This window comes from Entelurus aequoreus, linkage group LG20, assembly GCF_033978785.1.
Source record: "Entelurus aequoreus isolate RoL-2023_Sb linkage group LG20, RoL_Eaeq_v1.1, whole genome shotgun sequence".
Classification (NCBI taxonomy): Eukaryota; Metazoa; Chordata; class Actinopteri; order Syngnathiformes; family Syngnathidae; genus Entelurus; species Entelurus aequoreus.
In genome coordinates this window covers 37,042,153-37,059,613 of record NC_084750.1, presented here as the reverse complement: position 1 = coordinate 37,059,613, position 17,461 = coordinate 37,042,153, and the positions used below count along the sequence as shown (strand labels likewise).

Here is a 17,461-nt window from a genome sequence, read left to right as displayed (position 1 = left end):
GTCGGCTATCGTGCTCGTTACCTACACACCAAAGAAGACGTCAAATTACCCCATCTTGTTGAAGTCTAGTCAGAATTTAAGAGAAAGAATTCCGAACCAAAAGGTGCAGCCCAAAGCGCTTTTATTTATAGTCGGTTGGAGATTACATATTAACTGTTGTATGTAATGCAGCATTTACGCCACTAGTTTCAACCAGAACTAACTGGACACGGAACGTGACACTACTCCTGGCTCGCTTGCAACGGAGCTGCGAGGAACCAAAGGAAAATATACATGTAAACTAGACCGCTACCACCACGGACTTCTTGTGGGACAAACGTACGGGGCTCGCTGCTAAAACGGTGGGTATTACTCTCTAATGTGAAGATAAATGAGCCACATTCGGTCATAGTGGTTAGCACGGCAGCTAACTGCTAGATCTTAGCCGAGCTAGAATAAGATGGCGGTCAAATTATTTACATCAGCTAAAGGGGCTAGCTTATTTAGCTAAATTAGCGCTGAATTTTTTTTCAGCCGTAGTGTTTAAAATGTGCATTATACAATGAACGTTTGAAGAAATGCACGTATCGATTTTTGAACAAGATAGTGTGCTTATTTCTTAAGTATATATGACACGCTAATGCATCTTAACAGTTTATGACCGCCAAATGTTATTCCCTGTTCATAATATTCCTTATATTGTCTGTGTTGATTGTTGCCACGAGTTTTGGGAGCCGAAGTAAACAGCAGTGCGCTTAAAGTTGGTTATATGCTTTTTAAGTAGTTCGTGCTATCACATTATGTTCAACCTACACTATATTGTCAAAAGTATTTAGCCATTTGCCTTGACTCACATATGAACTTGAAGTGCCATCCCATTCCTAACCCATAGGGTTCAATATGATGTCGGTCCACCTTCTGCAGCTATTACAGCTTCAACTCTTCTGGGAAGGCTGTCCACAAGGTTGCGGAGTGTGTTTTTAGGAATTTTACACCACTTTTCCAAAAGCGCATTGGTGAGGTCACACAGGTTGGTGGAAAAGGCCTTGCTCTCAGTCTCCGTTCTAATTCATCCCAGAGGTGTTCTATCGGGTTCAGGTCAGGACTCTGTGCAGGCCAGTCAAGTTCATCCACACTAGACTCTGTCATCCATGTCTTTATGGACCTTGCTTTGTGCACTGGTGCACAATCATGTTGGAAGAGGAAGTGGCCCGCTCCAAACTGTTCCCACAAGGTTGGGCGCATGGAATTGTCCAAAATGTTTGGGTATCCTGGAGCATTCAAAGTTCCTTTCACTGGAACTAAGGGGCCAAGCCCAACTCCTGAAAAACAACCCCACACCATAATTCCTCCTCCTCCAAATTACACACTGCTACCACTTTGTTGTTGAGTTGCTGTTGTTCCCAAACTCTTCCATTTTCTTATAATAAAGCCGACAGTTGACTTTGGAATATTTAGGAGCGAGGAAATTTCACGACTGGATTTGTTGCACAGGTGGCATCCTATGACAGTTCCACGCTGGAAATCACTGAGCTCCTGAGAGGGGCCCATTCTTTCACAAATGTTTGTAGAAACGGTCTCTATGCTTTAGTGCTTGATTTTATACACCTGTGGGCGGGCCAAGTGATTAAGACACCTGATTCTGATCATTTGGATGGGTGGCCAAATACTTTTGGCAATATAGTGTATTTAGGCTTGCTAAATACACCTCCGTTAACTTAGGGAACATGTTTTCAATTTACATACGATATAAAAAAGTCACATTATGAACGTACCGTTACTGCTTGATTTTTCTTACCAAGTGTTACGCTCCAATCAACTTGACTTTCCAATAACTTTCATTGTTTTGATATATGTTTAGCTTGCTCCAGGCGTCAAGCAGAGCATTGCAAGTTATTGTTAACAGTGATCCATGACTGACCGCACATTTTTCTTTCCAAAAACATAACAGATGCCTTACACAAGACGGTACACATCCTCAGACAGAGAGAGTCGCAGCAGCTACCATGATCGTTACAGAGACAAAGATCGAGATAGAGGACGAAGACAAAGACACAGAAGATCACCCACATATTCTTCGAGCAGTGACAGAGACCGAGATCGAGACCGGCATGGACGGGCTCAGAGACAAGATACAAGTTTTGTACGCTCAAGGAGGTATGTTTCCATGTGTACCCTAATGTGGATGATGATAATGGAAACATTTGGGATGGTCTGAAATAACCTGCGTGGAGCTTACAGGGTTAGACCTGGAAAAAAAAATCAAATGTTAACAATAACAACAACAGATGATCATTTATGTGGCAGCCGACACCCCTCAACAGGCTTCAGAGATATTAAACAGACAGCTTGCTGAAATATCAACATGGCTTCAAAATAACTGTTTAACCCTAAATTATAACAAAACATTCTCAATGTTTTTCTCTTTGAAGAAACAATCATTAAATGAAATTCAGGTCAACATTAATCAAAATAAAATAGAGCATGTAAAGGAATTTAAATATGTGGGTGTTATTTTGGACCTTAAAGGCCTACTGAAACACACTACTACCGACCACGCAGTCTGATAGTTTATATATCAATGATGAAATCTTAACATTGCAACACATGCCAATACGGCCGGGTTAACTTATAAAGTGCAATTTTAAATTTCCCGCTAAACTTCCGGTTGAAAACGTCTATGTATGATGACGTATGCGCGTGACGTCAATCGTTGAAACGGAAGTATTCGGACACCATTGAATCCAATACAAAAAGCTCTGTTTTCATCGCAAAATTCCACAGTATTCTGGACATCTGTGTTGGTGAATCTTTTGCAATTTGTTTAATGAACAATTAAGACTGCAAAGAAGAAAGTTGTAGGTGGGATCTGTGTATTAGCGGCTGGCTACAGCAACACAACCAGGAGGACTTTGACTTGAAAAGCAGACGCGCTATCCGACGCTAGCCGCCGACCGCACGGATGATCAGGTGAAGTCCTTCGTCGCGCCGTCGATCGCTGGAACGCAGGTGAGCACGGGTGTTGTTGAGCAGATGAGGGCTAGCTGGCGTAGGTGGATAGCTAATGTTTTTAGCATATCTCTGTGAGGTCCCGTTGCTAAGTTAGCTTCAATGGCGTCGTTAGCAACAGCATTGTTAAGCTTCGCCAGGCTGGAAAGCATTAACCGTGTATTTACAGGTCCATGGTTTAATAGTATTGTTGATTTTCTGTCTATCCTTCCAGTCAGGGGTTTATTTCTTAAGTTAAGCCCGATGCTATCACGTTAGCTCCGTAGCTAAAGTGCTTCGCCGATGTATTGTCGTGGAGATAAAAGTCACTGTGAATGTCCATTGCGCGTTCTCGACTCTCATTTTCAAGAGGATATAGTAAACGAGGTGGTTTAAAATACAAATCCGTGATCCACAATAGAAAAAGGAGACAGTGTGGAATCAAATGAGCCAGCTTGTACCTAAGTTACGGTCAGAGCAAAAAAAGATGCGTCCTGGACTGCACTCTAGTCCTTCACTCTCACGTTCCTCATCCACGAATCTTTCATCCTGGCTCAAATTAATGGGGTAATCGTCGCTTTCTCGGTCCGAATCGCTCTCGCTGCTGGTGTAAACAATGGGGAAATGTGAGGAGCCTTTCAACCTGTGACGTCACGCTACTTCCGGTACATGCAAGACTTTTTTTATCAGCGACCAAAAGTTGCAAACTTTATCGTCGATGTTCTCTACTAAATCCTTCCAGCAAAAATATGGCAATATCGCGAAATGATCAAGTATGACACATAGAATGGATCTGCTATCCCCGTTTAAATTTTAAAAAATCATTTCAGTAGGCCTTTAAGCTAAAATTTGATGGCCATATTATAAAAATGACTAAGACCATAAAAATAAATATAAACTGTTTCAGGCTTGTTAGACCGTGCTGTTCAAGCTGCACGAGTTTACATGCATGCAATGATTTTATCCAATATGTCTTATTGTGCCATGGTCTGGGGACAGGCCGCGAAATGTGTAGTGAAGCCTATGTTGTCGTTGTATAAACAAACACTAAAGACTTTTGATCAAAAACCAATGAAGCATCATCACTGCCATATTACTCAAAAATATAACATGATGACTTTTGATAATATTATAAATTTCTCATTTTTAAAAGCTATTTTTAAGTGTCTTAATGGATTAGCCCCTGATGTGATGTGTCAAGAAATACAAAGATACAGTAGTGAAGGTGTGCAGACTCGAGCTGCAGTCGCTGGGAGCTGTAGAGTGAAAAGGTGCCGGACGACTCTGGGTCAGTCTGCGTTCTCAGTGAAGGCCTCACATCTGTGGAACGCTTTGCCACTGGAGTTAAAGTCACAGTCGGACATTAAACTTTCCTCCACAAAACTGAAAAAGTGACTTAAAGAAAATCAGAAGTGTGAGCACTAGAACTGGATGTAGTGTAGACAAATGGGGCCAATTATTTTCAATGTGTTATTTTTGTACTTGTCTTAATCTTTTTGTATGTGTTTCACACTTTTGTCAACTTAAAAAAAAAAAGGGTCGCAAGTTAGCCTGTGGCTCGAAGTCTTATATACTTTGACATCGGTTACCTGTGGGCAGCAATGTTTAATTGTACTGTCCCTGTCAAATAAATAAATAAACAAAAGAAGATTGATGATACGCCCGCAGTCCTAATCTTTAAAAAATATGTAGGCACCAATTTTACAGACAGAAGTACCATTTTGTATTCTATTTTTGAAGTACCCAGTTTTCTGGAATGCAGCGTAGTTGTGGGCAATTTCTCACAAAACTTCAGAATATTCCTATCTGTCTGCCGATACAGTCGGAGCTTTGACAATCGCTCAACAGAGCGCCGGCCATTTGATCGAAGATACTACGAGGGATACAGAAGATTGGATCAGAGCCGAGATGGTGACAGAGACAGGGAGCCACGTGGAACAGCAGAATGTTACTATCCACGAGACTTCTCCCCAAGCATGTATGACTACCGACGCAGCCGAGAAAGAGATCGTGAGCGAGATGAGTCATACCGACGAAAGGGCAGCAGGCGTAAGCACAAACGAAGGCGGCGTAGAACCAGGTCCTATAGCCCATCCTCCTCGGTGAGTACAGCCAGACCTGAGATGGTCTTTTAACTCTCCTCATCCTGTTTTTTCTATCTCTTCTACCTTGCGCTCAGCTCTCTCTGCCTCTTTCCCTCTCTAACCATTTCTTTTTCACAGCCCCTGGATTTGGTAAGTAGTGCAATCTTTCTGATTTTGGAATTTTTTCTTGATATAGGCGGCTTTTGCTTACACTGTCAGTTTTGGAGAACATTTTCATTTTTATGCAAGCAGCCATTATTCCGTGATTGATAACCAATCTCAAAATGATTTTAACCAAGTACACTTTTTGAACAGCAACGACAACAAACATATGCCATTTGTCATCTTTCCTATTTGGGTCGATCTGTTTTTTGTAGTTGTAGTCACACCTATTATAAACTAAAGAATGCAATGCCCAGTAAATGCAGTAAAGTGAAGATGTTCCACCAAATATTTTACAAAGGTTTGATTATAATTAATTGAGATTTCTGATTGGAGATGTAGACATTAAGATATCTTCCAAGTTATTAAATTGCAACTTTGACTACATTTTTATCCAAAAATATAGATTGCAAATAAGCAGGTTGTAACTATTTCCTGCTTGCTATCATTTGGTTTACTCCTTAACTTCCAAGTGAAGCTACTAAGGTCTGATTTGGTTGTATTACTGTTGTCTTTTTTTGGTCTTTGCGTTGAATGAATGGATGGATGTGCCAGTTGCTCCTTGTTTTGTAAGCAGCTGTGGTTTAAAGGTGGGGGGGGGGGAAGCAGAGGACAACATGTGATCTTTGACTTGTTCCCTTGCACTATATCCCTATCGTTATATATTTCCTTCACGTGGTGTCATGCGTGAATCGCTCCATGACCACCAAACCCACCACCACCAACAACTACAACACCACCACCCTCCTCCTCCCTCCTCGTCTGCCTGTGCCGCCTGACGCCACGGCTGCCTCTGAATACCCCCTGTTTTGGTTGTGTCGTGACCTGCTGATGGCGGTTTGGGTGTGAAAACAGCGGAGCAACAGCCGGACGCGGGCACTGAGTGTGAGGGACGACGAGGAAGGGCACCTGATCTGTCGGAGTGGGGACGTCCTGCAAGAGAGATGTACTCACTGCCACTACTCTATCGTAACCCTTCTCCATATGAGTATTAAAGCATAGAGCATTTAAATGGGAGTGCCTGATGATGGTGCCTTGCTAGAATGCTCTTCGCTCTAGCTGAATTAGCAGGGTGGATTGCAAGAACAAGGAAGTTTCTGTGAGGGACGTTAGATATCTTCTGACATTTTTCTTTTTTTTCTCTTTAATAGGAAATTAAGCTGTGGAGCATTTTCTATGTTTCACAGGTTACCTTTCAAAAAATAGAATCAGTCTTACTTGCATTTGTTTCTCTGTCGCATTGTAAAAGCAAGCTAATTTTAAGTTTGTAGTTATTTTTATAGAAATGTAATCAAACGTTTGTTCACAATACTTTTTTTTTTAGACATTTACGACCAGCTTATACATATATTCATACACACTTTTTTCATATATTTAATGTTAAAAAACTGCTGTAATGCAAGTGCTTTATTTTTTGGGAGGGGGGATTGTGCCCACTTTTCGATGCCTGCAAATTGGTCTTTTGAGAAAGTAGCACTTTACACCTCCCTCCCATTTTTCATTCATTTATCACATAGTGTTATGCATTAGGTTACCATAGATTATAATTTGTGTTTTAAGCCTGCCAGGTTGAATAGGCAGCCCTTTGAAAATAGGACAGATGCTAGGATGATTTTGTTCTCTGAAATTTGAGAGACTAATTCTCCTGTTCTCTTTCCACTCCCCACTGTCGTTCCCTTTTCCCTTTTGTCTTTGTGTCATGCTGCAGATGAGATTGTCAGCACTTTGGGGGAAGGCACCTTTGGGAGGGTGATGCAGTGTATCGACCATCGCAGGTGTGTGTCTGTTGAAAATGTGGAATAATACATGATGTCATATGCTTCAAACATACAAGTTTTTTTGTTTTGCCAAATGGTATTTTTGTCCATTAAGATAATCTGTATTCTTGACCTTCTAGTTTGACAACCTTTTAAAAAAGGGCAAACTGTTGTAAAAAAAAAAAAAAAAAAAAAAGCTTACGAATCCACACGAGTGGAGTTTAAACAATATGTCAATCTGTCACATTTACTGACAGTCACGGGCATTTTGTCAAATCTTGAAAAAGCAACCACAGCTGACAAATTATAACACCTATTTTTATCGATATAGAGATCTACGACGACGTGTACATTATCCTTAAAATCAGCACACACCTAGACACAGCCCAGAAAACATAATGAAAGTCTTTTTTTATTGACCCGTGTGTGCTATAGGCGCAGACATGTTGAGTTAATTTGCCGCCTCCATCGCAGAGCCTTCCAATTGGACAATTGTGCACACGTACATGGCGATTTGGATGCTCAAACGATATACTGTATTGTGCAGCCCTACTTTAGAAAAAAAACATTCACTGGCATTGGGATGTTTGCCGGGAAACATCTAACATGGTGTTTTACATAAAATAGGTTTGACGTTTCTATTAACTGTTTTACTTTCGTTGCAACATTTTTTTAAAGGGGTGGCACCAACGTTGCCCTGAAAATTATCAAGAATGTGGAGAAGTACAAAGAAGCAGCCCGCCTTGAGATCAACGTACTTGAAAAGATCAACGAGAAGGATCCTGACAACAAATTGTAAGTTACGGCAATTGAAGAAACATGGTGTCGTCTGACATTTATCTGCATCCAGATGTCCCAAACTAATTTGAAGTTGTAATTTTAGTAATCATGTAATAATACAATAATTGTGAGTATTCCATACAGTGGAACTTGTTTAAGTTGTTAAGAGTTGGACCCCGTGTTATTTTTATTGCCAAAAAAAATTCCTGCGTAAGTTGACGTTACACTAGTTATATGTGATTCACCAAAATTCATTATCACAGACTGTTTAATACTTTCACACAGGAACACAAACACCCTGATATTTGGTAAAAACAAGCTACATCATGAACAATAACGAGAATTTATCTTTTTGTATTAGTTACTTTTTTTGGATACACATTCAGTTTCAACACACACTCTGCAGCTCACCATCACTCACCATCAGGCTGTGTTGACGAGATCCTATTATTAAGCCAACCCCCTTTGCCCATGTCCTGTCAGGGAATGTAACACACTGTTAGAACAATTAGAATGTATCAGTATACTCATTATTATTGTTTAAATAAGCAATAATACATTTATTATTGTTGTTTTAAGAAGTAAATATTATTAACTGTCATGATTAATAATTATTTAATCAATCGCGATCAGTGTCTTCTAGTCACAAGTTGGTGGAAAGTAGGGGCGTAATGATTAACGCTTTTAGTAATAAATCGTTTTAAATTTAAGTTATCCTAAAACCATGTTTAATAACCGCACTTCGATAAACTCACGAACCGTTGAAGATGCTCATTTACTGGAGAAGCAAGCTAGCGTGCTAAAGGCTGGCTATATTAAATGCTAACATGAATACAAGAGACATTAATGTCTTTCCCCATTAAGAAACAACATACTCCAATCTAAACTTCAATAAACACATTACTGTCTGAGCAATTGACATACATTAAATTTTGCACATTGAACTTACCAGTGGTGCTCTTTTAACACAGAGTGATGGATCTATACAGAGGGAATATGACCCAGAGGTGTCTACAACTGGAAGCGACACATAAACCGTTAATCATTTAGAAAATACTCTAAAACCTTTTACAAATTAAAATAAAATAGGAAAAGCCTATTTAAAAACATGGCTCTTTTGAAGCCAGAACAAAATGTTATGTTTATTCTCCAAGAAAGTATAATGTGTATAATTTTATTTTATGAATTAGTTAAAATATTTTTGTGTGTACTTTTTGAGCACATTCAACAATAATGCGATAATGAAAACTCTGATAATTTTGCTCACAATAACCGTGATGTGAAATGTTCATATTGTTACATTCCTAATAAATACTTTTTGATCACATTCAACAATGCCGCGATAATAATAATTAATAACCATGGTATTTTGGTCACAATAACTGTGATATGAAATGTTTATTGTTACCATTGTGAAACTGCCTTGTCTGGGGGCCAGTGTTTTGGTTGCACATCCTTAGACACAACATCCACACTTTTTTATTAATTGATCCTACCAGTTTTCATACTTGTGTAGTCATACATGAATCAATCTTCTGGTATTGTTTAAGAAGTGATTGGGATGTTATGCTTCAGCGTGTTCAGGGTCAGCAGACCCCACAGGCTTGCTGCCTCCACAGTGGCAGTTTCTATGCCAACAGTCCCATAGTACTTGTAAAATAAAATTTACGCGCACACATGAGGGCTCATTTTAGAACAGACAGGCCTTGTCTGAGTTTGCAATTTGAGACCAACGCTTTACCTGTGACCACTGTTAAATAGATTATTTTAACCATCTGCAAATAGCCCGACCCTTGGAGCTGATCAAAAGAAGAACGTGGGTTACAACAGCGTCGACATACAATATCCTCATGTCTTTGGCAAAGAAACAAGTAAATGTACAAGCAATGGCTACTTTGTTTACATCGACATAAACAGGTTCCACTCCAACACTTAAACTAGAAAGTGTCTGAACTTCACAACCTGGACTCGCTAGTCTTTAACTTGTTGTAAACAACCTGGCAATAAATAATTAATATTTAGCTCAGACTAAATATTATATGTTTGACATTTCTTTTAGATTTTTTTTTTTGTTTCAACAAGGTTGTCTTTACTGTTGAAAGTTATTTCATCTTCTTTATCTTGCAGCCTGTGTGTGCAGATGTTCGACTGGTTTGACTACCATGGTCACATGTGTCTCTCCTTTGAGCTGCTAGCTCTCAGCACCTTCGATTTCCTCAAAGAAAACAACTACCTGCCCTACTCCATCGGTCAAGTCCGACACATGGCCTACCAAATCTGTCTTGCTGTGAAGTGTAAGTTGCTTACTTTCCTCACACAGAATCAGAGTCAAAGGCCAACAGTTTGGGAGCCACTGCTTCTAGTGTACAGCAAAAATAATCATAGACTAATGCGACATTCTTCAAAATTTTTTGTTTCTTGTCCCCTGTTGTAGTTATGCATGACAATAAGCTGACACACACCGACCTAAAGCCTGAGAACATCCTGTTTGTCAACTCGGATTTCACTATGTCTTACAATGTTGAAAAGGTAAGAGAACGCATGCAGAAATATGATGTATGTCGTAATAGTTGGTATTAAACTATTTGACTGGCTGCAAAATTAGCGAAGGAAGTAGGCATGCCAGAGTTAACATACTAATTTAACCCTAATGGGTCAGTCCATGCTTTCGGGCGGTTTGGGATTTGAACTTGGGTCTCCTGCATGACAGTCAATCATGCTCGTCATTACACTGTTCAACCAGTTTCCAGCTTTGTTTAAAAATTACATGTGTGCACCCAAAATGCATTGCTGCGACAGGATTACCTTTTTGGATAATTTTCGGGATGAATCAATGTTTTTTTCTTTACAATAAAATATATTACATGATTGTATTGAAAATGTACTTACAAACACAAGCTTACTTAACGGAAAAGAACGTTAAAACCATAATTGATATATGGAAGAAATCAGGAGCTGAATCATTGCTCCTGAAAGTGACAAGTCAGACAACAAGAGATGTCTGCATTGGTGCAAATGTATTGTAAAGGCACCAGATATAACGCAAACAGTGACAACACTAAATAATTTGTTTGGCACTATGAAATATTGATGTTTCCTTGTTAAGTGAAAAACTCAACATACATCTGAAATGCTATTCCATTTAAAATGTGTAAAAAACAACTAAATTATCATCAATATAATGTCTGAGCTGCAAAAGTGACGACGCATTAATATATAAAGATTTCCCACACAGCGAACTCTTAATCCAATTGGTCAAAATGAAATAGTTTCCCATAATGCTTTGCTTTGACAGTACTACTGTTTTGTCAAATTTTAAACTGAATCAAAGTTTTTTTACGATAACAAATATATTTCCTGATAGTGTGGAACATTTACTTGCAGTCAAAGTCAGTTTGAGAATAGTGGGAGAAGTACCAAATATATTGTACAATATTGTGGAAAATTATAAATAACTGAACAAACCTCAGTTGTCCTTGTTTTGAATAAGATGAACGTTCTGATTGTGGAATGGTTGAAATGGGTTGAAAAATGTAGGAAGAAAATTCAAAATAAAAAATGGTGAAAATTATAAATTGCTGTAAAACTGGTCATTTTGGGAAATGTTTGTTTAATGAGCCCACGTGTCTTGAATGCGCTGAACATTTTAATGGAATCAATCGGATGAACGGTGTGGGAGTTATAGGCGGACAAAAAATGGCCCGGAAGATTTAGAATAATAATAAATGGATAATTTTGGTGTAGAATAACATAGTGAGTAATCCAAACAGTGAGATGCATTAATTGACCGTTTTTGTTACATCATGTCACGCATGACAGAACTGAGGTTGCCAGATTTGCAGCCGAATCCAGCTCGATCGACTGGGCTACTCCAAGGAAATTAAACTTCCACTGCCTCTTACTAGGGGTTGAGGTGCTGGGACCATAATGGCTGAATAGACAAGCATTTTGTCCATAACAAATTTCTAACCAACATATTTTACACAGAAATTAGGCTATTTTCAGGAAGAAGTACATCATGCCTGCATACAATATCACAACAAATGGCAATCATATGGTTATTGTCAGTACTATCAGAAAACAAAGACTAAAACGAACTACAAACAACGCTAGCAATGGTTATATTGGTTAAAATAAGTAGAGCATGCTTAGCAGCCTAATGTACGGCCAAAACTAAAGAGGAGACCTTTTACCAAGTTATGCCTATAGGCTACTGTTTCAATAACTTCAGGTTGCCATATAACTTTGTACATCCATCCATCCATTTTCTACCGCTTGTCCCCCACAATATGCAAACACAAATGAGGATTTATTTTATCATGTGATTTGGCTGTCTTCATACGTTTCACATTGCCACGACAGCCGTGATAATGTTGGAATCCATTTCCTCAGCGTGTCAGCATATTGAGAACGAAATAGGAACTGACACTACCCATATTCATACAGGTTTTATTTGTCGAAAATATATTTTGCCCTGTCAGTTCGAATACACATCGACATACAGGCTAACGGGCATATATTTCTCCCGTTAGCCTATATGTTGATGTGTCTTTGACCGGGCTAGCATGCTAAGCATTCGTTGCACGAACATACTAGCTTTGTTAGACAGGGTCATAGACCATATTGGTCAATATAGTTTACATACGAAATGTCCATTTCCATTTGTTACAAGTAATAACAAAACATAAGTGCCTTACTTACCTATCAAGGAGAAAATTAGCAAGTTTGGCGTCAGATAAAAAAATATTCTCCACCTTTAATCGCCTTCATCTTTCAAAGGCATCCCCAACACAAATCCTCGTTTTGTTCCTGGCTTTATCATGAATAAATTGAGAATCGTAACGACGGCTTTTAGATTTACTAAGGTCTGACATGTTTAGTAACTTTACCAGTGGCAGTAGCGAGACGAAGATGGCGGTTCGTAACTTGCAACCTGGATGTGACCCACTCACAGACTTTCTAAGTGGTCAAACGGTAGAGGGCAGGACATCGAAATGAAAACAATAACAAGATTTCGGGGCTGTAAATCTAGTTTTGAAATGAGCATATCCCGCCCGGCTGAACTACTGTTATCGAAAAGAACATGATTTATGACTTGACATTTTAGGGCCATTTAATGATGACTTGACATTAAATTATTACATATGGCTCCTTTTTAAATAGTTTTTTTTAAATTAGCTTGTACCTGACACACTACCGTTTTGACATATTACCCTAAACATTAAATACAAAAGAATCCTGGTGGTTCCAAACTTCTTCCATTTACGGATGATACAGGCCACTGTACTCATTGGGATCTTCAAGGAAGCAAATATTTTTCTTTACCCTTCCCCAGATTTGTGCCTTAAGACAGTCTTGTCTCTGAGGTCTACAGACAGTTCCTTCGACTTCATGCTTGGCCATGCACTGTCAAGTGTGGGTCATTTATATATAGACAGGTGTGTGCCTTTCCAAATCATGTCCAATCAACTGAACATTTCACGGATGATCAGTTGAAACAAGATTCACCTGAGCTCACTTTTGAGATTTATGGCAAAGGCTGTGAACACTTATGTACATAGGATTTCTTAGTTTTTTTTATTTTCAATACATTTGCAAAAAGCTCTAAAAAACCCTTTTCAAATTGTCATAATGGGGTTTTACGTGTAGAATTTTGAGGACAAAAATGAAATGATTACATTTTGGAATACGGCTGTAACATAAAATGTGGAAAAAGTGAAGCGCTGTGAATACTTTCCGGGTGCACTGTAAAAGCAAGCACTGAAAAGTCACATGACAACCACTAGAAAATGTCTGTATGCCACTTAAGGACTAGATGAGTTAAAGTCAAGCACAAAGCTGTTTTTGGCCAATTTGAGGACATTTCAAATTTTTGGTGTTTAGTTAGTTATTTGTGTATGTGTGGTGTATTGTTTAAATAATGATTGTTTGTTTAAGCAATGCACTGAAGATGAGAAATCTGTTTCTGGTAGAAGCGAGAAGAGAGGACAGTTAAGAGCACGGCAGTACGCATAGTAGACTTCGGCAGTGCAACTTTTGACCATGAGCATCACAGCACGATCGTGTCCACCCGGCATTACCGTGCCCCTGAGGTCATATTGGGTAAGCATGAAATCAATAGTATTATATTTATATATATATATATATATATAAACATGTGGTTTTCCGCCGTTGGACACTTTATATATCTATTTTCTCTTCATGTTGCATACTCAGAAATGGGCTGGGGCCATCCATGTGACGTGTGGAGCATTGGCTGCATCCTATTTGAATACTACCTGGGCTTCACCTTGTTTCAGGTACACTGTCATTAATGCTTTTACAACGTTTTAGGATCTTCATATAACAAACTGGAAGGTCATCTCTGGCAAGATGTTAAATATCCCAGGTGGACTGTGGATGTTAAAATGTGTAAGAATTAGCCTAGTTTTAGATCTTCCAGTAGCTACTTTCAAAAAAGTTCACAAGAACATTTTTATCACAGTCCATATTAGGTTTTCACGACATAAATTATATAGATTTGGGCGACAATAGAGTTTTTAATACAATTGTTATATTGTGGTAATGCATGTTGATTCTAGCTGTGTCCCGCTAATTTGACGGCGACAAGCAAATTAAAGCGTCCTCAATGCACTGTAGCCTTCTATTCTCACTAGTGGCTAATGTCTCTCCATAGTGCAAAGCTGCTTCTAAGTCAGCAGCCGTTGTTTCCATGGCAGCAAATTGACAACCTTTCTTACAATTATCATCCCTGGAGGATGAGGAATAGGTAAACACTACACACCATTGGAGGATGTGTTTACCGGAAGCTAGAGTTTGTGAATGTAAAAAAGGTGGGCAGATTGATACAAATATCAACAGTAACGGTACCAAACCAAGTATAGTACCAGTATAGGTCGATACTACAGTAATTACCGGTAGATCAATATTTCTGGTTATTGAGACATATTTTGTCATTTTTGTTATTGTTTACAAACTAAAGAAATAAGTCCCTGGACAAAGAAGGACACAACTCTTAGGATTGAATTAAGAGCCAAGAGCAGTTTTTGTTCATAAGTTATTTTTCTCTAATGACTTTATTTTGATAAAAAAATGTTTTATGTAATTAAAGGGAATAAGGAAATAATTTGAATATTGAATTGATATTGTTACACCGTCATCCTGTGTTTTTGTATGATAAATGTGGTCAAAAATGGAGTCATTCAATGATCTTAAAAATTTTAAGCATCACTATCAGCATTGATATGACTAATACCAAGTTGGTATTGGAACGATAACCAAATTTGTAGTATCGCCCAAAACTAATGTAAAGTATCCAAACAACATAAGAATAAGTTATTCGTACATTTTAACAGATGTTCAAATATACTAGCTAACTGGCTGGTTACAACAGAAATTAACCAGCTACTAACAGTGAATTGGCAAGTATATTAATTAAAGTTTAGAGAAAATGGTACAACCGAAAATTACGCAATATGTTTAGCGCGTACGTCAGCAGCCAAATTCAGAAACTTTGTAACTCGTTTTGAAATGGTTCTATATGTGATGTATACCATTATCACAGGAGGCTTCAATAGGTATTGCAATATAGATTTTAGGCCATACTGCCCATCCCTACCGTCTAGTTACACAACGTGTTACACCGTGTTTTCGTGTTCAGCAAACTTCAAAATAGAAGCATGGCAGTATTAACATGGATTCTACCACAGCAACCAACAAAGTATATTCTTTATTCGTATTATTTTTCGATTAACCAAAGTTGGAAAGAAAGATGCGCATATTTTATTTTCATTGAATTAGTTAATTTGGCATATCAGAAGAATCAAATATAAAATATGTACAAAGGTAAGAAAGTTATGTCAATAAACTGTAGGTTCAAAAATACACTAAATTTTAGAAGAACAAAAAACAATTTTCCACCGGACTATAAGTCGCAGATATGTACGTTGTGAAATGAGTTATTTACACAGAAATATTTCCTAAACGTTTATTTAAATACCTTAATTTTTTCCAAACGGCTGATCAAACAAAACAGAAGTCATCGTCAGGGAACTACTAATTGCGGAAGCAAGCTCTCCAATCTGCTAAACAGACTCAATAACGCCACCCTGATGTTTTGGTGAATTTACTGAGAAATTTGTGAAACTGAAATCATACAAAAAGAATGCCATTCTAAGTTATGTTACTAAAACAAACAAACACTGTCATCAAACTATGTACATGAAAGTTCTGAAGGCGAAAACACATGCCTGTATACTACAGGGGAATTGTCATCCATCAGCTGTATGAGAGTTAACAAGACGAGCGAGGAGCTCCTTTGAGTTAATTTATAAAATATAATATCTATCTAATATAAAGTATACGTGTTTCTGTCAGACTCATGACAACAGGGAGCATTTGTCCATGATGGAGAGAATCCTTGGACCTGTGCCATCCAGAATGATCCGTAAGACAAGGCAAGACTCGCACGCAAACATGCTCCTGAGCGATTACAAACATGTGCAGACTTATTAATAGGTTCGTCTAAATCTATCCTTCTTGTCTTCTCTCAGAAAGCAGAAGTATTTCTACCGGGGCCGTCTGGACTGGGACGAGGGCTCCTCAGCTGGCAAATATGTGCGGGAAAACTGCAAACCTCTGAGGGTGAGAGCAGTGTAAAATAACTGGGAGTGAACAAAGACTTATATTTCTCTATGTATTTGACCTCCAGCGATACTTGCTGTCGGAGGCGGAGGAGCACCATCAGTTGTTTGACATCATCGAAAGCATGTTGGAGTACGAGCCCTCAAAGAGGCTGGCGCTGGCCGACTCCATCAAGCACCCTTTTTTTGACTGCGGGGGGGCTTGTGAGGCAACAGGCAGCAAGAGCTGGGAGGGGAACCGGGACATCAGCCGGTGATCTGCAGCACCCCGTCCCAAGACTGGTACAGACTATTTTTTATACATGTTGCAATAGTGTCTGTTGATCATCATGAAAGCCAGGGGAACCTTCAGAGTGTCCACTTCTACAGCCAAGAGAGCTCTAAGACCGGAGGAGGCCAACTGCAGTGTGTTGAACAGACCCTTAATGTACCCAAAGTAGCCCGCTATGCAGCTCTCGTCTTCCTCTGACTTCCCACCCTTACCGTCCATCCATCAGCATCACGTGGGATAAATATCAAAAGTCTGTTTTTGAGAAGAACATAACTGATGAACGAAAAAACGTACATGCAGCATTTTAGCAAAGCTTCCTAAATCGATGCCATCATGCTCAAAGAAGGCAAACAAAATTCTTCTTTACACGAGAGTTCCAAAGCAAAAAATAAAAGCAGTGCAAATTGCAAGTGTCATGAATGTTTGCTTTTGTTAAAGAGCACTTGCACCAAATTGTTTTATATGCTTTAAGCATAATGATGTGGTGTTTCGGTCTTTATTAGTCACAAATATGACGACATACACTCCACACAACTTGTTAGTTATTACTCCACCAAGCAAGGACTGTGGTTTATTTATTTGTTTGTATGCGGATATTATTGTTCTGGTTTGCTTTTTACATTATGCTTTGCTTTCTACATGGTGGTGTAGGAAGGGTGTTAATGTAATAATGTATTACACAATGACCTGTATCTTGGCCTTAGCTGTGGAGTTTTCTGACACTTTTAAACTAAAGTATAAATTTGCCTTTCCAAATGTGTGACGTCATCACGCCTGCGGTTTATCCCACAAAAGCGT

General features: G+C 38.8%; 1 protein-coding gene across 3 annotated transcripts in view; it reads left to right on the top strand.

Moving 5' to 3' along the window:
- clk2a (CDC-like kinase 2a) overlaps positions 1-17,461 on the top strand; it is a 17,641-nt gene continuing 180 nt past the window's right edge. Inside the window, exons 1-13 of one of the 3 annotated variants that reach the window (XM_062030045.1) lie at positions 1-341; positions 1,931-2,136; positions 4,790-5,069; positions 6,069-6,159; positions 6,922-6,988; positions 7,649-7,765; positions 9,878-10,044; positions 10,185-10,279; positions 13,723-13,852; positions 13,967-14,049; positions 16,127-16,206; positions 16,303-16,393; positions 16,461-17,461. The exon at positions 16,461-17,461 is cut by the window's right edge and continues 180 nt beyond it. In XM_062030045.1, the coding sequence (XP_061886029.1) occupies positions 1,931-2,136; positions 4,790-5,069; positions 6,069-6,159; positions 6,922-6,988; positions 7,649-7,765; positions 9,878-10,044; positions 10,185-10,279; positions 13,723-13,852; positions 13,967-14,049; positions 16,127-16,206; positions 16,303-16,393; positions 16,461-16,649 (1,596 nt within the window). In that variant the 5' untranslated portion in view covers positions 1-341 and the 3' untranslated portion in view covers positions 16,650-17,461. Of the gene's footprint in view, positions 342-1,930; positions 2,137-4,789; positions 5,070-6,068; positions 6,160-6,921; positions 6,989-7,648; positions 7,766-9,877; positions 10,045-10,184; positions 10,280-13,722; positions 13,853-13,966; positions 14,050-16,126; positions 16,207-16,302; positions 16,394-16,460 lie in introns of those variants that run through there. The other 2 variants (XM_062030046.1, XM_062030047.1) reach the window with 2 other exon arrangements.